Genomic DNA, 23064 nt, shown 5'->3' on the forward strand with positions numbered 1-23064 from the left:
CCAGTTTGTTGCCGTGGAGCTCAGCCAGGAACCACTGAAAATGGGGAAAGGAGAACCCGTGATCTTTCATTTTAAATGACTCAAAGTGAAGGAGAACTGTGGACTCTCTATCAGTTGCTCTTGTTAGAGTGTATTTTGGATTAAAATTAATACTGATTTTACTACAATTGAAATGTGAAGCATTTGGCCTAAGGGGAAGAGGCTAATCCAGCCACCTAAGCAATGCTTACAGGAGCATGGAGTGACTGACAGACTCGTATAGACTCAGTGCGTGTCACGTCCAAGGTGAGATTAGTGATGCGAATAGAACAAAGCCCATGTCATCTGCTCTCACTGTGAATGCCCCGCAGCTTTGTTTTCATTGCCATGTACTCAGCCAACTGGAGCATTTTATTAGTGTATCAAGAAGAAAATGTTGTGCTTTGTTCTGTTCATTGATTGCTTTTTTTTAGCTCTGAAATGTAAAATTTTCGTGTCTGACTCTGAGTAAGTTAACGTGACCTTTACTCAGAGTCTAGACATGCCTGGGTTTCCCAGCAGCTGCTGTGTGTCCCCATCACAGCTGCAGGTGAGCACAGGAGGGAGGCGTAGGAAAAGGATCTCAAGGGCTGTAGAACTTCATCTCCTGTAATCTCGTGTGAAGATCAGCACAATGTCATACTGGTTCTGCTCTTTGATATCTCATTTTCTTCCATACTCTTCGCTTTGGATCAACATGGGTCTTTATTTGGAGGTCATGATTGCTGTAATGCTTAATTCTTTGCTTTTTTTTTCTTCTCCTTACCTATGCCTTTATCTTTTTCTCTCCTTATTCCTTCTGTCTCCTTATTGCAGACTAGTTCCACTATGTCTCTGATTTCTGAACCCTCTCTAGAACCGGTTCCCAGTTCAGCAAATGCAGACTCCAGCAACACTCCTCCCAGTTTAACAGTGCTGTCCCATCCCAGACACCCTCCCGCAAGTCACAGTGAGGACACGGCAGTGCCAACGGCTGCCCCACGTATGTCCTGTTTGCCACAAACCGTCCCTGTGCCCCCACCACGGGTCTCCTCTGGTTCTTTCACTCGTGGGCAGCAGATGACCTCTGCCAGCTCGGTTCGGCTCAGCAGAAAGCCTGACCCTTCTAGAAACGTTTTCCAGGCTGTGCCAGCTTCCCGTGTGGAGCTCCTGTGTAGATCTGCTAATGTGGAGGCACAAAGCCTAGAGAACCATTTGGCAAAAGAGACTGAGAAGAAGCAGCAGAGAACAGACCCCAAAATCTCAAGTGTGCCAATTTCAAGCACTTTAAATGGTCAAGGGAAGGGGCAGATACCTAAAGAGCTGGATCAGCAGGGAGCGTTCAGGGACAGTTCAGCCCGTTCTTCCCAGAGCAGAGATGTGGAAGCAGCTTTAGAGGAGCTGTGGGCCCTGGACCTGTCTGCACGTGTGCCAGATGTGCACCCAGAGAATGACAGTGTTCTGAATCCTGTGTGTGAGCCTTCTGTTGTGGCCCTGGATCGGTGCGATGTCTTCCCAGACACTAAAAACCAGTTGGGTTTTGTAGTGGAGCAAGGACAGGAGCTGAAGGCCAAAGCGGCGCATGAAGCCAAGGTAGATGGGTGTTCTGATCTGGGCAAGGAGCGGCAGGGCAGAGACAGAACTCCTAGGAAGGCAGGTACAGTGAACAGGAACAAAGCCAGAGGAGACCAGGAAAAGGAGCAGTTCAGAAGCTCTGCAGTTGCTCCAGAATCTCCTGAAAACATTGGGAAAGCCGAATGGGATCCGCCGTGCGTCTCCAAACCACCCATTGAGAGGATTTCTGCGTCAGGCCAGGCAGGCACTGAGTGAATGTAGGAGTAGGACGGGTCGTAGCTGGGAATGTTCTGACAGCGCTCTAACATTCTTTGCGCGGTGTGAACGTGCCTGGGCTCACCCACGCTAACAGCACGCGGCTCTGAGCAATGTGACCGACAGCTGCATGTCATGGAAGTTTGAAATCCTCTGCTTTATCTTGTGACTACTTCTGCATGTCAGTCAGCAGCACGGAATATGGCAGTTTGTAGGGGCTCCCCTGTGAAATGGACTTTTTATTTCCTAAGCGGGATAAGACTCAGTCCATGGAGGCTTTTGAAAAGTTCAGAGGGCTGTTTATGCCTCTGGAGGATGTTTCTGACTTGGGATGGCAGCTCCTCTGCTCTGCTCGCCTTTTTAGGTCTCATTGCTGGAGCTGTGAGTGTTCCAGCACCAGAGTACACTTTGTGCACCAGACATCTCTGACCAAGAGTCTTCTGCCTGTAAAGGGCAAACGCAGAGAGGCTGCTCTGTGTCCTTATGATGCTGAGGTTTCTGTAGTGCTCAGCGGAGTGGTCGTGCTGCAACTCCTATCTTGGCTTCCAGCTGGTTAATCTTTCCCTTTTCTAGATAGCTATTTTTGGCCGCTGTGATTATCCTTACAGGGTTTTTCCTTGCACTGAGTCACTGTTCTGGGCTGTGCCAAGAGGAATTTTGGCATTGTGGAATAAATGTCATCACTCTTCCTGCTCACGGTTGTCACTAATGGCTTGAGTTTGTGCTGTTGCATCTTGGGGCTTGCTCTGACATTGCTCTTCTCTGCTGATACTATTACCTTTGTCATTTAGATTAAGTCTTTAATCAAGAGGACAAAAGAGACTGCAAACGTGCATCCAATGTATCGTGACCTCTCTCCAAGGCGTAAACTAGGTCCTGCCATATTTCACAAGACTGACTCCCAAGATCGCTTGATTGGAGAGCTGCAGGACAGACTGGGCATCGCTCAGCAGGAGCAGGAGGAGTGGCAGAGCCAGGACGACTGGCTGACAGAGGGGGTCGTCATCACTGCCAGGCCCCAGGGGGAAGAGCAGAATGGTGGACAGCAAGTAGAGAAGGTAGAAAGCAGGGACGTGTGCTGGAACGCTCCAGCATGTCCCTCTGTCCAGGTAGCATTGCGTGGAGGTGCAGATTTTCCGAGTGTCCTAAGCAACACGAAACGAAGAACTAACATTTCTACTCAGCCTTGTCTGGCATGAAAAGGGAACCAGCACGTGGGTCCTAGTCTTGATGTTTAAGAATTGGAACGGGATCCGAGGGCGCTGGTGCTGGTTTCTGTTTGGCCAGTCTGCTGCTATCGCGCAGCAAATGTCCACGGGGGATGATTTTTAAAACCACACTGGGAAGCCTGTTGCAGAGGCATGCTTTGTTTTCCCCAGTACTGTCCCTGTGCAGGAAGTTCTGGGTATGAGATGATGCTCTTCCTTGAGCTGCTCAAAGCAGCACATTTTCTAATTCCCTTCTCTCTCTTGCTGCTTTTTCCTCTTAAATAAACATACTGGCAACAACCTGCCTTCCTGTTACAGGAAGCGCTTGTTGGTTCCTCTTTACATTTATTCACCTTTCTTCTTCCTCCCTGTCTTTCTAGGTGGTTTTTCCTCCAGAATCCCCGATACCCCCGAGGAGGACGGTCTCTGTTCCCGCCTCTCCCCTGCTCCAGCCTTCCAAAGAAGCTCCAAAGCCAGTCTCTGCTAACGCTGCTCCCGCTCGTGTCTCTGGCTCTGCACCTCTCCTCCCGCTCCCACCTCAGCCTTCCCATGTGCTATCTACCTCAGCTTCTAGTCTGGTCTCCTCCTCTTCCTTCAGCTTGGCTCCCCAGCCTCTGTTCCAGTGGGAAACTTCTGATGATGATTATCATGAGCTTTCTGTGGTGGGCAGCCCTCCTTCTGAAGATCCTAGGCACTCCTGTTCTCCCCAGACCTGGACCCCTGGCACCAAGACAGTTGTTTCTGTTGGCTGTCAGACCGAGGATGGCACTTTGTTCCCACAGGTGCAGGCTGTCTTCTCTCTTATGGTTTGTGGTTTTTTTTCTAGTAGCATTTTCCAGTCCAACAAATGCTCCCAACTTGATAGTTCAATAGCTACAATGTTCAGGTAAAGGGTGGTAGTGAGCGGCTGGATAGGAGAAGTGACATCAGCAGTACCTAATCCCACCTGTGCCTGTCTAGCACTGCACAATATGTGTCTGTGCAATAACCTGACGATGCGTGCGTGGTTCCTGACGGTCACTTTGTGCAGCAGGGACGCGATTTCCCTCTGAGATGAAGGAGGTAGCTCTGAAATGTGGGCTGCAACTCCCCCTGCCACAATCTCTCTTGGATTGGAGGGAGTAAAAGATGGCAAAATCTCAGTATTGGAAGGAGCAAATCAGCAGTCCGTCCTGTTTAGACGGGGATCCACAGTGCGAGTGGATTCTGGAGAGGAGGAGATATGATCAAGAGCTGTGTTCTGCATCTCCTGTCAGGGAAGGGCTGTAGCTCCGGGATGGTTGGAATTCTCAGTGTGTATGAGCTGCAGTGGTGTGCAATGTTATGTGTACAGGCAGCTCTCAAGCAGTGAGCAAGAAAACACCTCTGCATCTCGCACTGTTGTACTTTCCAGGTGACCTCTGCTCCTCCCCTTGTCCGCAGTGCCAATGTGCTGGCTGCTCCTGCGCCCCCGGGCTCCCCCGAGAAGGCAGGGCCTCCTTTCTCTTTCCTCAGCATGGTGTGCTTTTCTGTTCCATGAGTGTGCTGCACACGCTGCTGGGATCTGCTCCCAGAGCTCCCAGTGCCGTTAATGTTGATGCTGTCCTGTAGCGCCTGGTTTGCTGCTCATAGAGCTCCTGACTAAACTTGGGCGATGGCCGATCTTGTGGGTGAAGGGCCGGAATTCAAAAGGCCTTTGCATGACCAGTTTATGTGGATGCTGTGCTGGGTGTCTGCTGTAAGCAGCAGGTGCTGTGTGCGGGAGGTGGCAACAAACCTCTTTCAGGTGAGGACTCAGCTGTGAGCTCTCCGGGCTGGCTCACCATGCAGAAGTTGCAGTGTCGGCAGGCGGTTGTCCCTGCTCCGAGGTCAGCTGAGGTTTGCAGGAGTGTGTGGTCCCTGCAGGCAAGGCTGACGTGCTCTGTTGCTACACGTTGAGTTCATCTCATCTGTTTTCTCTCCAGATGGTATTTGTCACTTGTCTGTGTGTGGCATGTGTGCCTGCCCTGCCTGGTGGCCACAGGCCCCTGGTTAGAGTGAGGTAGGATATGATTCTCTTGACATGGTCCAGCCCTTTTCCTCCTGCTGTGTGGTATGGGAGGCCCTGGCTTTGTCCTGGGACTCTGCCCTGGCTGTTTCTAAAGGCCTGTTGTTGCTGTCCTGTGACAAGTCTCCTTGCAGTGGTTTGCTTTGGAGATATTCACTGTAACTGGTTGGTAGCAAGTCACTGCTGCGTGCTGGAGGCTTTGTTTTGGGCTCAGGACATGGGGGTGTGATGAGGATGGCTGGGAGGAGAAAAGCTGCGCGTTAGGCTCCGTTGAGAGTCATGCTGCATGCAAAGCAAGGCTGCTAAGTGTGTAAAACAGCTAAAATTATGTATAGCATGAGGGGGTTTTTAATACAGACAAGCACAAACTGGGGTTTGTCATTGAGTAAACTAGTTGATTACAAGCGTGACCAGCTGCGGGACGGGGAACAGAGCTTCTCCTGGGGCTGGAAGGGCAGGGTCTGCCAGGGCTGCGCGGCACCTCGGCCCGTCCCTGCTCCCCTGGCTGTGCTGCCTTCACAGCTGTGCATTTTGTGTCTTTTCAACCTGTCCTCTTGATAAGAGAAATCATGCTCTCAGGGTGGGACTTCTTTGGGTCTCTAAACCTGATAGTAGCTATTTCAGTGCAAAGTCAGCTAAAATAATCTGTATTATTTCATTACTGCAGTTTACCTGCAAAGGGGCCTTTTGTGGCCAAAGAGAATGTATACTTTGTTTTTGAGTCATGAACCTACATAAAGCTTCCCTCTCTTCTGGGAAGCCTTTCCACGGGTGCTGTGGCAGTGTGAGTGTCAGAAGTGGTCTCTGAGAGAAGCACGCGGGTCCGTTCCCCTCAGTCCCGTGCGTTCCCAGCAGCAGACGTGGCAGCATTCCCTGGCAGTCCTGGCTGCCGCGGCTCGGCTGTGGATGCGCTGCCCTCTCCGTGGGTAAACAGCGGGAGTCATTTCCTTCCTGCTCCCACTTGTTGGGCTCAGGCGTGGGATGAGATGGGGGCAAAGGAGACTTGGCAAAAAGATAGTGGTGCAAAGGGAGGGGAAGGGAGAAGATATTCTGGCCAAGAGGAAGGTGAGGAAGAGGAGAGGGAGCTCTGTCAGAGAGGAGAGAGTGACAACTGAGAGAGCGCAACAGCATAGAGTTAGCAAGAGGTCAAGGGGAAGGGTCCCTCTGGATGGCATCTCTGCTTTGTCAGAACTGGTGAGGTAAAGGGAGATTTTTTGGCAGAGGCTGAGAGCACTGTACTTGGCATCTGCTGGTGACTTCTGTAGGCTCAGTGAAGGAAAATCAAATCCTCAGTTCACAGCTCTGCTGTTATACATCCCAGGGTCTCCGTGTGTGTCTGCATGAGCAGAATACGTGTGTGTACTTGATCCAGGCTCTCGCCGGCTTCTGCAGAGAGTGTAGCTGTCTCCTGGCAATCCCCTGCTCGTCTCTACAGAGCAGCCACTGGCAGCAGACATTTCTCTCTTAAGCGCAGCAGCACTCGCCTTAAGTCTTTGTTTTCTCTTCCCTGCAGTTCATGGCACAGGGGAAAGCTGGGAGCGGCTCCCCTCCATCCACAGCCTCCAAACCTGGCAGTCAGCTGGACACCATGCTGGGAAGTCTCCAGTCTGACCTGAACAAACTGGGTGTAGCTACAGTTGCCAAAGGTGTCTGTGGAGCCTGCAAGAAGCCGATTGCTGGGCAGGTGAGTTGAAGGTGCTGGCTCGTTGCTGAATCTTGGGCTGCAGCTGGGAGTAAAGGGGAGGGCTGTTTCGTGAGGCTGAAGAGACTGGAGATGCTGGAGAAACTGAAGTACTCTATTTATCCACTGGCTAGGTACGCTGTAAGCTCCTCCAGTGACCTCTACCCTGCCCCTGAGGGACTGCCCTCTCCTGAGATGATAGGTAATTCAGTTTTCATGCTACCCCAGTCCAGGGCTCACTTAAGTAGTAGAACTTGTCATTCTCGCTGACCTCCAGCTGGTATCTTGTCATGTGGTCTAGGGGAGAGAGAGGTAGAGTTGTCCTTCATAATTTATCTTCCCAACAGGTAGTTACAGCCATGGGGAAAACCTGGCACCCTGAGCACTTCGTCTGCACCCACTGCCAGGAGGAGATCGGATCACGGAACTTCTTCGAGCGGGATGGCCAGCCCTACTGCGAGAAGGACTATCACAACCTCTTCTCCCCTCGCTGCTACTACTGTAACGGGCCGATCCTTGATGTGAGTTCCTGGGGGGAGTTAATGACACGGGCAAGCTGCTGCAGGCCTGGCTGTTAAAAACTCCACCCGTGGGTCCTGGATGGAAGATTTTGTTTGGGGACTTTTATTTTTCACAGAATGACAGAATATTAGGGATTGGAAGGGCCCTGGAAAGCTCATCCAGTGCAATCCCCCCATGGAGCAGGAACACCCAGATGAGGTTACACAGGAAGGTGTCCAGGCGGGTTGGAATGTCTGCAGAGAAGGAGACTCCACAACCCCCTGGGCAGCCTGGGCCAGGCTCTGCCACCCTCACCAGGAAGAAATTTCTTCTCAAATTTGAGTGGAACCTCCTGTGTTCCAGTTTGAACCCATTACCCCTTGTCCTACCGTTGGCTTCCTTTGCCTTGACTCTGAAAGGGAAACAACTTGGCCCAAATTCTTACACCAGTGAGAGGGGATAGTCCCTCTTACCTTCACTGAAGTTCCTTCAGAACCTCACGTTGCTCTGTCATTCCAGTAATGATTCCTCAGCTTTTGTCTGTGGGTAGCCTGTAGTAACAGGCACCAGAGCTACTCCTGAAGAGCTGGAAGGTACGCTGTGTAAGGTCCTTTTAGAGTAAAAAAAAAAACAACAGTGTACAGTGGGAAAAGCCTGAACGAGTCAGAGACAGGGAGAATTGACTCAGCTCTCTAAAGGACAGTTTGTTTTAACACGTGCTCTTGTCAGCACCAGCTTTAGTGTGTTCTTCCCCCCATCCAACGCCCCCTTACTCACCTCCAAGCTGAAGCCAGCATTTACATGACTTCCACTTTGTGTTTTCTTCTGAACAGAAAGTGGTGACGGCTTTGGACAGGACATGGCACCCTGAACACTTTTTCTGTGCCCAGTGTGGAGCTTTCTTCGGACCCGAAGGTATTGCTGGTTTATGCAGCCTTCTCCCTGAACTGCAGACAAGTGTGTAGGGCAGAGCCGCTGTCGGGTGCAGGGAACTGCTGAAGATGGAAATTCCAAGGGATACAGCTGCTTATGGGGGGAGGATGTGGCAGGAATCTTCCTTTCTCCCCGGAGAGGAAGAGTGTGTGCGTGGGGCAGGAAGGGCAGCAGAACGAGGAGCAGCTGCCTGCTGTGTCTGTGTGTTAGCAGAGGGAAGGCTGATCCTACCCACCCTGGTTACCCTGCAGAACGTGGCTGATCATAGGTAAAGATCAGGAGCTGATTTTCTTTGTCTCTCCTCTCCCTTGGCAGGATTTCACGAGAAGGACGGCAAAGCCTACTGCCGCAAGGACTACTTTGACATGTTTGCTCCCAAGTGTGGAGGCTGTGCCCGGGCTATCCTGGAAAACTACATTTCTGCCTTGAACACCCTGTGGCACCCTGAGTGCTTTGTCTGTCGGGTAAGAAACCCAAGGTCCTTTGTGGCTGCCATACGACCCCTCTTGTTTCTACCCCGCAGGCATCCGGTCCCTTATGGGGAAAAGGCATCTCTGGGGTAGTGAAAGGCAGCCAGCCCCACGAGATAAAAACATGTCAGCAGCCAAACACCTTCTTGTTCCTCTGCCTGTTTACATTAAACATTCTAGCTGCTTTGCTCTTTCTGTTCCCAGCTGCAGTTATGGGCTTCTGCAGCAGCTCACAGATAAAGAGAGACATTTTCTGTGACCTTTAAATAATTATAAGCTAAGCTTCTCTCTAAGCACTTGCCTCAGCAATCAGATTCTGAGGATCTTCCTCCCATGCTCCATCCGACAATGTAAACTAATGAGGCTGACCTTGTTCAGACAAACATGCAAGTCACTGAAATAGTGGCAGTCTCCTTACAACAGGCATAATAAACAGGAATACTGCAGATTAAATGCTTGGCACTTTTTCAGAGAGCATTGCAAATATTAACTCTTACAGGCCCCAAGAGATAACCAAATCAGCCAGTGTTTCCCAGAATGGGAAAGAAAGGCAGAGACCAGAACAAGCAGCAGAACCACAAGCTGCTGGTTCCTGGTGCGATGCCCAGAGCAGACTGTCACTGTCACCGTGCTGTTGGGACTGTCGGTGGCCCCTGCAGTGGTGTGCAGGGAGCGGAGCCCAAAGATGCCAGTCCTGGCTGTGCGGGGCTGGGGAGGGCTGTGCTTTTTGTGCAGAGACTGAGACTCCTCTCCAGTGGTTCTGCTTTCTTTTCCCCTGCAGCCATAGTGTGAGTATTAGTGGGGGCAGCAGTGATGTCTTCCAGGACATGAGATGGGATTCTCTTCCTCTTTTTGCTCAAGCAGAGCAGACTTTTCAGCTGTCCCATTAACTGTGGGAGCAGACTGTTTCTTGAACTAATTGTCAGCGTTAGAAAAGTCTTGGACTTGCTGCAGGCAAACTGTGTTCTTTGCAGTATTGTGAGTTTTTAGCTGTCTGTGGCTCTGCACGCTGTTTGCTGGGCTCCTCTCGGGGTCCAGCTGTGTGTGATGTTGTGTGTCCTCCCTGGAGAAGAGGATAGTGTTGGGCCTGAGCAAAACCAGGATTCTGGAAATCTGGCTTCTCTGGGCCTTGCTGCTGCTAAGTTCCGTTAATTTGGCCCTATCCTCAACTGTCCCACACACCCTGCTGCCTCAGTTCCGTACTCGTACAAGGAGGGGGGGTCTTCCCGGTCTTGCGGGGAAGGTGGGTGCTTGTGTTGCAGATTCTGAAGTGCCCAGTGTGGAGCTGTGTGACACTGAGCGGGGTTAGGAGCTCTGGCCGCTAATAAGGACATAGCTGGTGTATCCCCTTCTCCTCTGTTCAAAGTCATTAGCTGTAGAGCAGTTTTTCCATGTAGCCATGTGTGTACCTGGTGGAGATGTTTCAGGATGGACAATCCTGCAGAAAGCCAACCTGTGTAATGCCAGCTGTTCCGGAGAGATCACTTGTGAAGATTAATTGTGCCTCATTTTCTCAGCCAGAATCAGCCTCATGTTCATCCGACTTCTTCTGTGTGAAAGTGTGAAAGGTTGTGTTGGTCCCTGCTTCTGCCTGGTGTTCTGGGGAAGCTGGAGTGAGATTAGAGGAAAAAGGAAAAGAAAAAAACCAAGGGAAAGGTGCTGCAGTGTTTCCCATCTCAGGGGAAGGAGTGTTCTCCTTTCTCCAGACTGGACACACACAGTAACTCATCTATTGTATTTTTTTGTAGAAGTGAAACCAGCTGGGGGAAGGGGCATCGTTAATTCCCTTGCTTGTGGCTTGTATCTGTCCATCAGCCTTTCCTTGGAAACGCTTCTTGATGGACAGAATTTGGCTTTTTGGGTAACAGGGCAGTGCTGAAAGGCAGCAGTTCCCCTGCTCAGAGCACAGCCAGGTTGTGCCACGGCGCGGAGAGGAGGCTGGTGGAGCTGCCCGCAGCCCCAGCTTGTGATACAACCCATCCCCTTCTGCTTTCTCCTTCTGCAGGAATGTTTCACGCCATTCATCAACGGCAGCTTCTTTGAGCATGACGGGCAGCCCTACTGCGAGGTGCATTACCACGAGCGCCGCGGCTCGCTCTGCTCTGGGTGCCAGAAGCCGATCACGGGACGCTGCATCACTGCTATGGGCAAGAAATTTCACCCTGAACACTTTGTCTGTGCCTTCTGCCTCAAGCAGCTCAACAAAGGAACCTTCAAAGAACAGAACGACAAGCCTTACTGCCAGAACTGCTTTCTCAAGCTCTTCTGTTAGAGGCATCATAGATGGGCGCTAAGCATCTTTCTGCCACCCCCTTGGCAGTTCTGTCTCTCTGAACGTTACTGCGATTTAGGAACCTTACCAGGCAGGGGAGGAGGATGGGCGGGAGCGGGGTGGGAGCGCTTTCTGCTGCTGCGGAGAGGCAGTAGATCCAGAGATGACACGGACCATTAAACTGGAAATGCCCTTGCTGTGTCTCAGTAGAGAGAGACCGAGTCCCCTCGTTGCAGTGCGTGTGTGTCTGTGTGTGTGACCGACAGCTGAGTCTAGCTGGAGGGCTGCAGCAGGGAGGTTTTACCCAGCCCCTCCTGGCAGAACAACTCTTTGCCAGCAGGTTTTTCAGCTCTCAGAGCACATCGTGACACTTGCAGACAACACAGCCCTCTGCTCTGACACCTCTTTCTCAGGCTTTTGCCTGCGTGCCTGCCCTCTGAGCAGCAGCACAGTGAGGGCACCCAGTGACCTCGGTGCCGCCCTGGCTCGGGTCACCAGAGCCACAGGGCGTGTGTGACTTAGGTCAGAGCGTCAGCACAGGCAGCCGGGACCCTGCAAGGGTCTCTCCAGTTCCATTACACTGTAAGGAGATGATACCACTTAATTTTTTTTCTTTTAAAGAGGAATCAAGATGTTACTGTGTGGGGGGTGTTTATTTTTTTTCCCTAGTTTGTCACTCGCTGCGTTTCCTCACCACCCTGGAGCAGGAGGTGCAGCGAGCCCCGGCCATCCCTCGGCACTGACGGGCGCTCCTGGGGGACGTTCTGTGCCAGGCGCCCCTGTCAGCACCCGGCATCTGCTCCCGGCAGAGAGCAGGAGGGTCCAGCCCTTCTCTGAAAGCAGGTGCGGAGAGGTTTGAGCACAGCCTCGTTCATCCACCCCTGTCCTGAGCGAGTGTGACCTGTGTGCTCATCTGGCCTGGAAGTGTCACAAGCGCAGGGAGAAGCGGAGGGGTTTAAGAAGCCAGGAAAAAAAAATAGATCCAAACTCTGCATCCTTTCTTCTTCCTCTCTTTGTTAATGACACCTGTCAGCCCCTGGGTATTTCCTTTTTCTGTGCTCTTGTTAAACACGTTCTACTGAGAGATGCTAGAGCAATAACCTTTTATATCGACTGTTACTGGTATAACAAGTCCCTTGGGTCAGGTTTTACTATCAAAGTGAATACTGTATCCTGTCTTTGATAAGAACTGTAGATTTCTACACTGATTTTGCATTAATATCTAATTTACTTTTAATCCTCTTACACAGAAATTGGTTTTGAAGTGATTTTAAGAAAGCAACTTTTATATCAAGCCGTGCTGTTCCCGGCAGTATGCCAGTTGCACTGGTTTACTGCATCTGTAACCTCAACGCTTTATTAAGCCTAACTAGCATTCAGTATTTTCTTTTTATTGCGGGTTGGGATGGGCTGGAATCTGTGGGGGAGGGAATGTGACTTTTTTTTTCCTTAGCACAGGCAGGTGAACTGTGAATAGCGTTTTTTTTGTTGTTTTTTTTTTTTCCCCTCCTCTGGGTCACCCAAAGGTGTGTTGTTTGGTTTTTATTGTAACCTGTAAACTGCTGTATTTGAGTCACCTGCCATTCCCCCAAAGTGCAGCTTCCAGGATGTTATAGAGAGTCTTGATACGGTGCTGTGGGGGGGAAGAGCCCTCGGTTTCTCCTCTTCAGCACCTGAAACCAGAGCAGGGCTCGCTGGGGAAGGAGATGCTTTGCTCCTGTGGAAGAAAGGTCTTGTGACTAAGGAGAGGAAATTGGGAGAGGCAGACTCTGCTCCTGACTAGCTGTGTAACTTTGGGCAGTCACTAAAACCTTACCGTGCCTCAGTTTCCCCATCTGTAAAATGGGGGCAGTTTAGCCTGGATTTGTGAGGTTATTGTGAGGCTTAGTTAACGTTCACTAAAGCATTTTTAGGTCTCTGGCTGGAGTGTGCTGTGGAAGGTGAAGTACGGCGTTCTGCGGTCACAGCCGAGGCAGCGCGGGTGTTGGGAATCGCTTCTCCAGAGCGCTGCAGCAATATCAACGTCTGGGTCTGCTTTTCAGCTCAGCAGGTGCTTTAGGCGGGGACTGCGGGTTACTGTCCCGCCTGCCCGTGCCGCGGTGCTTCGCTGCCCTGCTCGGCTCACCAAAACCCTGTCACCGGTTTCCCTGTGCAGATGAACCTGTTTGCGGCTGTGAAACCGGAGGGAGCTGTGGAAGCACTAGAGCCGCGTCAGCTGGGCTGAGTGTGGCTCCTGGGGAGTGTGCGGGGCAAGAAAAACCTCCAGTGCATCTTTGCACCTTGGGAATCGATTTGACGTAAAACGGACATTCCTAGGTCACACGTGTTTAATGTTGCTGAAAAGTTCAACTCCCAGCCCAGCTAAGAGGGCAAAAGCTGCAGCACACGTCGGGAATGCTGGAGATGAGTGAGAAGATGCTTCTGGTTGTGTGACAGCTGCAGACTGTGTAATCCTGTGCCTCAGTTTCCCTGTCCGGGGAGTCTTTAGCCTACCTCACTGCGAGTTGAGGCTTAAGTGACGCTGGAGCCCCCGGGGGAGCTCGGCTCCTGCTGGTGCTCCGTGGCGCTCTGAACACCGACCTCCTGAGCGAGACCGCGAGCGCGTCCTGGACGTGGTTTCTGACGTGCTGGGCTGCTGCTCTGCCAAATCACGACTTCTGGTGGCTGCTGCCACTCTGAACATCCAAAATGCCTGTTCTTCGATTTCGGATGCGGTTTTGGGGCGCTGGGGTGGTGTGGGGGAGAGAGGGGGGTGAGGGCTGGGGAGGGTGCTGGGGGGTGCTGTGGCAGCTGCAACGGGGGCGGTTCGGTCTTTAGAGCCCCCCCAGAGCAAGCGCTGCCCTTGGGGATGGTGTTTCACAGCGCGTGTGGGCTGGGGAGGCTGGGTCGCCAGTTATTTGGTATATTTCTCCCTTGTAAACTTCTAACTCCGCTTTCTTTTTTTTTCCATTTAAAATTCTTGCAGTTACGCTAATAAAATTTTTACCGTTAATTCTCACGTGTGTGTTTGCGGTTGTTTGTAGCCCTTAGCTTGTGAGGAACCAGAACTAAAGGGGGGTCCCCCTCGGGGGTGGGGGTTGTGACCCGAGGTCAGAGCTCGCAGGGCGCTCCTCCGGCCGCCAGAGGGCGCTGTCGCGGGGCCGCCTGAGCCGCCGGCGCCTTCCGCTGCTGTAAGCGACAGGGGCGCTGCCCAATGAAAGAGCGGCCTGCCCTGATTGACACGTGGAAGGCAGCCAATGAGGTTGAGCCGAGGGTACCCTGTGGCTCGCTGCCATTGGGCGTGAGCTGCGGTATAAAAGGCGATGGGCCCGCCCTCCGGCCTTTCTTTCCCGGAGCCCTCGTGGAGGTGGGTGCGCGGCGCGGTGGATCCCTCGGGCCTGGGCGGGCCGGGGTGGCCGAGCCGGGCTGGGGGCGCACCCGGAGCGTACCCGGAGCGCACCCGGAGCGCACCTGGAGCGTACCCGGGGGCTGGGCCGCGGCCGGGGAGCGCGGAGCCCCGGGACGGAGACGGGGGTAGGGAAGGGAATGGTGCGGACCCGCCTGAGCTGCGGTTCTCCTTGGCAGGTCCCAGCTCGTCTTTAAACCCACCGGGCGATCCTTGGAGCACCGCCGCGATGCCCAGGGAAGACAGGGCTACCTGGAAATCCAACTACTTCTTGAAAATCATCGTGAGTGTCGGCGGAGGCCTGGCCCTGCCGGGGCGCTGTGCCCCGTGGGCTTGGGGGCGATCCAGGCCCGCAGGGAGTGGCCGGGAACCGGGCGGGCGTGTGAGCGGGGGGTTAAACAGGAGACGGGTGCCAGAGCTTGTCTGTGAGCAGCGGTTACATGGCGATAAAAACACATCAAGACAGTCCAGATCAGGCTGGTTTAAAGGCTCCTGTGAGAAGTCGTGGTGGCAGTTACAGAAATAACTCGTCTGAGAACGTAACTCAGTGAAGGGTTCAGCCCTTGAGCTGAGCATTCTTACACTTCTGACAGATTTTACATCTTGACATGTTAAGGTTTTAATGCTGCTCTGGTCTAGATATCTTTGTATAGTTAAAGTGTTTTTCTTGTTATAGCAACTCCTGGATGATTACCCAAAATGTTTCATTGTGGGAGCAGACAATGTGGGATCCAAGCAGATGCAGCAGATCCGTATGTCCCTGCGAGGGAAGGCTGTTGTGCTGATGGGGAAGAACACGATGATGCGCAAAGCTATTCGTGGTCATCTGGAGAATAACCCTGCCTTAGAAAAGTGGGTAACGCTCTCTGAATGTACTCCTGGGTCCTCAGGGAGGAGGAGACGTTGTCTGAGAAGCAGAATTGAGGGCTTGTCGTCTTTTCTTCAGGCTGCTCCCTCATATCCGTGGGAATGTGGGCTTTGTGTTCACCAAGGAGGATCTGACCGAGATCCGCGACATGCTGCTGGCTAACAAGGTAGGGGAGATCAGCCCTCACCGTGTCTCTGGGCCTGACATGGAATTAAAAGTCAAACTGAAACTGCGTGGGGGATACCTGATTATCAGGAGTCTTCAAGGGTTGGGAGCTGGGCCCCTGCAGCTTTAGACAAATGGCTCAGGTTCAGCTTCTGTGTCACTTGTGTGTGCCCGGGTGACATCCATCCTGGAGGAATGAACGCTTCGGGAGGGAGCTGCTGCCATCCTATGGGACCTGGTAGGCGAACATTTCCTCAGCTGTTCCTTTCCCTTTCTCCAGGTGCCAGCAGCTGCCCGTGCCGGCGCTATTGCTCCTTGTGATGTGACGGTGCCGGCACAGAACACCGGTCTCGGCCCGGAGAAGACCTCCTTTTTCCAGGCCTTGGGCATCACCACGAAGATTTCCAGAGGGACCATTGAAATTCTGGTTAGTGAGCAGCGTGCTGCTGGTGGTGAAGCTCTTCCTTGGGTGGAGGGTCCTGGTTGTGGTGGTTGCAGAGCTGTAAAGTGCTGTTTGTGCTGAAATACTGTGTCAGCGTCTGGCTGCTGCGCTTGGGGAACTTGGAGGAGGATGTCTGGCTTGGCTGCACTGTGCAGTGTGGGGGGATTTAGGTTCTCCATGCGATCTCAGCTGCGTGGTTAAGCTCTGCTGGAAGAACTTCTGGCAGAAATGTACCTGCTTGCAGGATCTGGGGCTTTCTCAGCTTCTGGAGCTGAACTTGGAGCCTGTGGTGCTCATTTGTTCCTTCAGTTCCATCTCTTGCCCTTGGAAATGGGCGTTTGTGTCCTGTTGCATTGACGTGCCTGAATTTCTTTGCGCACATTCACTCCTTTTCGTTGTTTCCTCAGAGCGATGTGCAGCTCATCAAGACTGGAGACAAAGTGGGTGCCAGCGAAGCCACCCTGCTGAACATGCTGAACATCTCCCCCTTCTCTTTCGGGCTGGTGATCCAGCAGGTCTTTGACAACGGCAGCATTTACAATCCCGAAGTGCTGGACATCACCGAGGAGACCTTGCACAAGCGCTTCCTGGAGGTGAGTGCCACAGCCCGCGTCCGCTCTGTCCCACCTCACTTTGCCTCGCTGCTGCGGTGGCCACCACTGCCTCTGGATGAACAATCTTCTCTGGTATTTTCTGCGAGGCCTTGCGGAGCCAGGACTGTCTGTCAGGAAGCACCTTCTGTGGGCTTTTTCATCTGAAGCGACCCCAGAAAGCATTTGAGGCCATTTTAATCCTTGTCTGGTTTCTCTGGAGCTGCATTGTGTGTGTGCACGCCGTCCATCGTTACTTTGGCAGTGTAGAAATGTGCCCCGGTCTGCTGTGGTTTCCGAGGTGATTTCTCAGACACAGAACACACAAGTCTCTCTCCTCACAGGGTGTTCGTAACGTCGCCAGCGTCTGTCTGCAGATCGGGTACCCGACCATCGCTTCTGTGCCCCACTCCATCATCAACGGGTACAAGCGGGTCCTGGCCGTGGCGGTGGAGACGGACTACACCTTCCCGCTGGCTGAGAAGGTAACGGCTGAGCGCCGTGCGGCCGGGGGGAGACACAGCCAAGCGCCTTGACAGGGACACCTCGCATGTCACCTGGGTTGAAAGGGCTCGCACCCGCCTGTGTGCGAGGGGCCTGTCCTGAAAAGGGGCTTTTGCTTCCGTATGTTGTGTACAAACGGCAGAAAAATCCTGAACTGCCTGGTGTTCTTTCCTCCCGGGGCTTGTGGCACCTGGGTGTAGCTGAGATGAGTCTGATTCTTCACAGGGAGCACTGATCAGTGCGTCTGTTTGGGCTCCGGCAAGCTGTGGCATTGCCTCTGTGGTTGGAAAGGTTCGGTCCTTTAAAATGTTTGTTTCCTTTGATTTTGCATTTATTTTTTCGGGTTTTGCAGGTGAAGGCCTTCCTGGCAGACCCCTCTGCCTTCGTGGTGGCCGCCCCTGTGGCGGCTGAAGCGGCTGCGCCTGCTGCTGCTGCCGCTGCTCCAGCCAAAGAGGCGCCGAAGGAGGAGTCGGAGGAGTCTGACGAGGACATGGGCTTCGGCCTCTTCGACTAAGGGCGGCCGCCCCGTCTGTGTCAGAGTTGGTCCCGCTGGAGAAATAAAAAGCTATTTTACACCTTCATGTGTGGTCTGCAGGTCGCCGGGGGCTGGGGGCAGGTGCGATCCGCGGGCTGCGCTGCTGCAGGGGCTGCTGCTGCTTCCTCGGGACGGCTGCTCTGCCTGCTGCCCGCCCAGCCGGGGCCGGCGGAGCGCTGCAGCCCGGGCGGGGCCGGCGGAGCGCTGCCCGCCTCGGGGCTGGGGGCTGCCGGGACGGACTAGGCCGCGGCGCCGTCGCCATGGAGACGGGCTCGCCCCGGCCGGCTCCGCGCGCGGCCCGCACCGGAAGTTGCTACCGCTTCCGGGGTCGCAGGCGGCGCCATGGCGGCCGACACGCAGGTGAGTGCGGGACGCGGTCCGGGCCGGTAATGGCGGCGGGGCGGGAGCTGCGTCCGGGCCGCACCTGCCCCCGCTCCGCCGCGCTCCCTCGGCCCGGCTGCGGGGCTCGGCCTGGCCCGGCTCGGCTCGGCCGGGGACGTGGCAGCCGGCCCGGGGCGGGAAGGCCGCGCCGGCGCTGCCCGCGGGAGCCGCCCGCAGGAGGAAGGGACCGGCCGCCCGCTGCCCAGCGCCGAGCCGGCCCGGGGCCCCGCGCTGAGCCGCCGCTCCCGGAGCGGCTGCCGAGGGCGGCTGCGGGCGGCGGGGAAAGGGCCGGTGGCCGCTGGGTCCCGTCCGCTCCCGAGCGAGGTCCCGGTAGCCGACCGGCACGGGCGGTGTCCACGGCCTCCTGCGTCCCGTGTGCGCCCGGCAGCGGCTGCGGGCAGTGCCGGGGCTCCCGCTCGGAACGGGGCGGCCCCAGCGTTGTCCCGGCCCGGGCGTCACCGCCCCGGGCTGCGGGGGGCGGCGGTGCCACCTCAGGGACTTTTCCCCGGTGCGTTGCGTGTCCCCAAGGCGACCGCAGCCCTCCGGGGACCGGGTTCTTAATGGCACCGGTGCTGCGTTTGTTTGCAGCGCCCTCACTTGTGTTCTGACTTTTTATCGTGTATGTTTATATCCTAATAAAAAGTGGTTGAAGCCTGTCCCAGTGGCTCCTCTGTGGAGACTCGCAGTTTGTGCCGTTTGTGTAAGTCCCAAAGCTGCCGGCAAGTCCTGTATTGTTATGCGTGACTGTATTTTTAATTTCTAAAGTCTTGGCATAATTTTAATGTGTTTTCCTTGTCTGTGCATCTCCCTGCTTGTGATTAAGCAGCGTGAGTAAGTGCAGCATGGTCTGAGTTTGCGTATGATGAACTTGCCTAATTGAAAGGTTTAAAGCAAGACGAGCTGTTTGGCGGCGGCCGGTTCTGCCGGTGCGGTTGGTAACGGGCTCGCTCCTCCTCGCCAGGTCGGCCTCAAGCTCCAGAGCTCGGGGTGCGAGGCGGTCGCCGCGTCGGGAGGGGGTGAGCGGTCTCTCTCAGTCCCAGGAGCTGCAGTGCGGGATTTACCCTTCCTGCGTCTCAGCAAAAAACCTGACAGAGCAGCTCTTGAGATCGGGGGCAATCGCCGGGTTTCCCGTGCTTGGAAAAAGTCCCGTTGTGGCAAAACTGAAGTTTTGCCTGAAGAAGGAAGGAGCAGTTTTGATGAGTTACGAAACGCATGTTTATTTGCCGCCCTTCCTGAAGATGGTGAAGATTATTATGATAGAAAGTTGCTCAGTTTAAGAGCTGAATTTTAAAAGCCTTTCCTGGAGAGCTGTGGTTTGTGTGATGTGAATGCAGAAAACCCGTGAGCGTAGACCTGGCTGAGCCCGGTTCAGCACACGTGGACCTTTTGTCTGGCACCTCTCGCAAAACCTGGGAGGTGATGGAAATGGTTTCAGTAGTTCAAGGGGCAAGTCGCTGACAGCTTAAACTTTTCAGTCTTTCCAGATGGTGTGTTTCACCGTCTTGATAACATTTGAAAGCTGAAGCTATTTACAGGAGTTAAGCTCAGTGAGCGGTCTCGGTCCCTTCCCGCTGGCAGATGCAGACACACCGTAGTGCAGGCGTGAAAAAAGAACATTCGGTTGTGTGAAAGGATGTTTTGTGTTGCTTGGGTAAGCTTGGGCACCTCTGATGGCGCAGAGGAGTTCGATAGAGAGGCGCAACCGTTCGTGATCTGGCGAGTCTGATTTACAAAACCCTCGCGATGCGCATGTTAATTCTGGGAAAGCATAGACATGTATGGCTCGTTCTTTTGTTGGCCTGAGTACAGAGTTTGGCACCTGTCAACAACCTGAAACCACAGATCAGATTTTTAGGACGGGCAGCTACAGCCAGCCCTGGGTCACCCGCAGTTAACGTCCCCTTGTGCGGGTAATGCACACTGAAAAGCACCTTGGTGTTCTTCAAGCGCAAGGTTTTTGTGCCTTTAAAGGTCCTGTGCTCTACGCTATTGATCCTGCCCCTCGCTCTGTCCTACTTTTAGAGGGTTAAATGTATGTCTGGGGTTGTGAGCGCAGTGGCAGGGACACAGATGAACAGACAGCAAGTGATCATCCGTCAGCCCAAGGGGAGCTCTCTGGGCTTCACGGTGTGCGATGGACAGGGACCCTTTCCCCAGCAGGTCAGACCCTCGGTGCTCCCATTCGGTCACCAGGAGCGTGTGTGGTGGCAGGTGACACGCTCTGCTTGCCCTGGTTTGTGTCTGTGCTGATACTGAAGGCAGATGGTTTTTCCTCTGGGTGTGGTTTCAGATTTCTGATACACTGAAGAGGTTTGCGGTCAAGGTGACGACAGCCAGCGTGAAGGAACGGAGAGAGATCCTCAGCGAGCTGGGAAGATGCATTTCTGGGAAAGGTAAGAGCTTTGGGGCACTGTTCTGCTTACCGGGGTGGAGAACAGTGTTCAAATGTCTGGTTTCAAAGGCTCTGTGAAACCCGTGGGTGGTTTTTTGAAGCAGGGGGCTGGCAGCGGCTGGACTCTCTGCTTTCTCAGAGTGAATTCTAAGCGTGGGTTTTGAAGGTAACATGGAGCTCCGGTTAGTAGCATGTGTGCTTTTCCAGTTAATATTATAGTACATATATGTGTGTAGAGAGACAGAGAGCATGGAAGAATTTAAATAATCTTAATAAAAGAGTTGAAACAAATTTTTAAATATCTTTTTGATTCCTCTGTTTTTGTGAAGGTGACTGTGTAATAGCGTGTATTCCAATTTTACCCTTATTTTTAACAATATGATTAAAAAGAGAGAACTCTGACTGTGATCCTTGAAAGCAATTTCATAGCTGAGTAGGGGCTGGGAGCAGTTCACTGATTTCAGTTGCGAAGTGACTCATGTTTGTGCTAAACATTAACAGCTCAGTGATTTATGTATAATATTTTGAAATCCAATCTGTTACAGATCTCCCGGAGGCTGCAGTGAAAGGCCTTTGCAAACTCTTCTGCCTTACTCTGCATCGATACCGGTGAGTAAATTGATGTAGAAGGGCTGTATTATTTAATCTATTGGCGTTTATGTCTTTATTAGTTAAACTGGTATGGAGCACCTGGACAGGTCAGCATGTGGTGTCACAGGTGTGTGACACTGAAAGGTGCTGTCTAGCAGTTAGCTCTCAGTTAGGTTTGACATTAAAAAGCTTTACAGCACCTTGTGTTTCACCTTTAATTTTGAAATTAAGACTTGCATCCTGTGGCTCAGTTTGCAGGAGCAAATGCTTCTGTCCTTGTGAAGCAAGACCAAGGTTTCTTTTGGACACTTTTAGATTGCATTGAGTCATGACCTGTTGTAGAGAAGCTGTTGAGAACCTGTGTTTTCTTCCACAACCTGCTGGAGAGCCCCGACATAACTTCTGTCGTCTGAGGGAGGGAATGGAGCTTTTTGCCAGAAACTTCTCCTCTTCTTGGCACGGGAAGGATAAATAACTATTAGCTCGAGTGCTGAAGTGAGAAGGCAGAGCCCTGTGTGTGGTGCGAGTGTAGGACTGTGTGTAGTGCTGGTGGGTTTCGTGATGTTCACGGTGATGTGGTTCTTCCCTAGCGACGCAGCATCTCGCAGAGCCCTGCAGCTGGCGCTTCAGCAGCTCGCCGAGTCCCAGCCAGAGGCAACCGCAAAGAACCTCCTGCAGTCGCTTCAGTCGTCGGGGATCGGTGCCAAGGCCGGAGCCCCCAGGTGCGGGATCAGTTGCTCTGTGCGGAGCTGGTTTGAGTTGCTGGTAGTTGTTCTTGTGTTTAGAACGACGCTGCTGCTGCTGCTTGCCAGAGGGGTTGGGAACATTTAGAGACAAAGCTGTTAGTGACCATTCAGATGTTCCTCTCTTACCTCTCTCGTGTCTTCTGGGAAAGCAGAAGGACTTTCTTGGTGTCGTGGAGCTGAGTTACAGTTTTGCCTTTGTTAATCTTCAGATCTGGAGAGACGAGGAACAAACTCTTATATAAGAAACGATCTCCAAAATTATTAGGAAAGGGGATTTCCTCACCCATCGGGTATTCAGCTGGTGGAATTCAAGACCCTAGTATAGGCAGGGAGATAATGAAACTTGAAGCTGAGCTAAGGAACACACAGCTCTTCTATTGCGGAACACCAGGGGTTCCAAGAAGCGACATAAGGTGCTGTTCCGCTGTTCGGGCCCTGGACCGCTGTCCTGCGGTGCTGCTGTGCCTGCGGAGAGTGTCGCTTTCAGAAAAATACCCAATCCTGGTTTAAAGGCTTGCAGTGGTAGGGTGTTCACCGTTCAGGCGCGGTGGCTGGCCTTGTGCGCAAGGACACTTCCTACAGAGATCGAAATGGGGTGAGGAGGCTCGGGGAGCTGCCCAGTGGGATTTGTGACCCGAAATGGAGAAGATGGGAGTGAGCAGAAACCAGAGCTGAGCGGTGTGCCAGGGGAGAATGTCAGCTGAGAAGTGATTTGGCAGTCTAAGCCTGGGAAGCTCTGACAGTAAAGATGAGCAGCAGATGAGAAATCTTGAGGCAAGTTTTGGGCACTTGCAGTTGGCAAAGTATTTAACTCTCACTTCTGTAATGCCACTGGGAAGATCCAAAGATGGTGTTTCTTCTGCTAGGGCTTTTCATTCCAGCAGGTGAGATTTAGCCTCTTTTGTGCCATTCAGAAGTTCTGAGTGTTATTAAACAGGAGATGAAATACTTAGCTTCTGAGGACTCATTATTTCCTATAAAAGCCAAGACTTTAGCTGTATTTTTCTGTGATAACGTGGCCTCACTTATAGGACGGTGTTCTGACCTGGGCAAAGATGAGTCTGCTATGGACTAGTAGGTGTAAGCTTCGTGCTGTGAGCTGTGGATTTACCTCCTTCTCCCGTTTGTACAACAGTAAGAGCAGTGGATCTGCCGCTCTGCTGGCTCTCTCCTGGACCTGCCTGCTTGCACGCACAGTCTTTCCAACGCCTGAAAAGAGACAGGGGGAAACATGGAAAAAACTGGTAGGTTCGTTTCCGTTTGCAGAGATATCTCTTTGGAGATCAGGACTTAAATATTTCTGTTGTCTTTTAAGTTGCTGAAACATTGCAAGTAATTCCGAGTGTAACTCATAATGTAGGGTTAAAAGCCAGGTTTACATGGCAATCTTCTTTGCTTTCTGCTGTGTTTTGATCTCCTGTTTTGCTGGAGAAAGCAGGAGGTGTATAGAGCGTGGGAGTGGGGCAGTGGTGCACCCGCGCAGAGCTGCTCTGCACAGGGTGGTGCGTACCAGCGTTTCTAGACTGGCAGTGCCAGCGGTGCCTCTG

General features: G+C 53.0%; 3 protein-coding genes across 10 annotated transcripts in view; all 3 read left to right on the top strand.

The window, feature by feature from the left end:
• The window catches only part of PXN (paxillin), a 52506-nt gene extending 38590 nt beyond the window's left edge, over window positions 1-13916 (top strand). For 5 of the 7 annotated variants that reach the window (XM_065033776.1, XM_021289593.2, XM_065033775.1 and 2 more), the window contains 5 exons: window positions 6575-6745; window positions 7090-7263; window positions 8077-8158; window positions 8492-8640; window positions 10652-13916. In XM_065033776.1, the coding sequence (XP_064889848.1) occupies window positions 6575-6745; window positions 7090-7263; window positions 8077-8158; window positions 8492-8640; window positions 10652-10918 (843 nt within the window). In that variant the 3' untranslated portion in view covers window positions 10919-13916. Of the gene's footprint in view, window positions 1-834; window positions 1813-2618; window positions 2886-3415; window positions 3818-4428; window positions 4504-6574; window positions 6746-7089; window positions 7264-8076; window positions 8159-8491; window positions 8641-10651 lie in introns of all 7 variants that reach the window. The other 2 variants (XM_065033774.1, XM_065033773.1) reach the window with 2 other exon arrangements.
• A 294-nt stretch (window positions 13917-14210) lies between these two features.
• On the top strand, window positions 14211-17453 carry RPLP0 (ribosomal protein lateral stalk subunit P0). The gene is made up of 8 exons (XM_065033795.1): window positions 14211-14264; window positions 14483-14586; window positions 14980-15155; window positions 15250-15337; window positions 15617-15763; window positions 16186-16371; window positions 16713-16853; window positions 17225-17453. Exons 2-8 carry the CDS (start codon window positions 14533-14535, stop codon window positions 17384-17386), a joined length of 954 nt encoding a protein of 317 aa, XP_064889867.1. The 5' UTR covers window positions 14211-14264; window positions 14483-14532; the 3' UTR covers window positions 17387-17453.
• A 165-nt stretch (window positions 17454-17618) lies between these two features.
• The window catches only part of GCN1 (GCN1 activator of EIF2AK4), a 41706-nt gene continuing 36260 nt past the window's right edge, over window positions 17619-23064 (top strand). For both annotated transcript variants that reach the window (XM_065033760.1, XM_065033761.1), the window contains exons 1-5: window positions 17619-17767; window positions 20079-20181; window positions 20726-20789; window positions 21362-21493; window positions 22653-22761. In XM_065033760.1, the coding sequence (XP_064889832.1) occupies window positions 17750-17767; window positions 20079-20181; window positions 20726-20789; window positions 21362-21493; window positions 22653-22761 (426 nt within the window). In that variant the 5' untranslated portion in view covers window positions 17619-17749. The remainder of the gene's footprint in view (window positions 17768-20078; window positions 20182-20725; window positions 20790-21361; window positions 21494-22652; window positions 22762-23064) is intronic.

This window comes from Columba livia, chromosome 17 (assembly GCF_036013475.1).
Source record: "Columba livia isolate bColLiv1 breed racing homer chromosome 17, bColLiv1.pat.W.v2, whole genome shotgun sequence".
NCBI lineage: Eukaryota > Metazoa > Chordata > Aves > Columbiformes > Columbidae > Columba > Columba livia.

Bases quoted from the DNA above. Each gene is read 5' to 3' on its own strand.
- RPLP0 (XM_065033795.1), top strand. From the start codon at position 14,533: ATGCCCAGGGAAGACAGGGCTACCTGGAAATCCAACTACTTCTTGAAA. The intron at 14,587-14,979 runs GTGAGTGTCGGC...TTCTTGTTATAG, and splicing joins ACTACTTCTTGAAAATCATC to CAACTCCTGGATGATTACCC. The intron at 15,338-15,616 runs GTAGGGGAGATC...CCCTTTCTCCAG, and splicing joins ACATGCTGCTGGCTAACAAG to GTGCCAGCAGCTGCCCGTGC.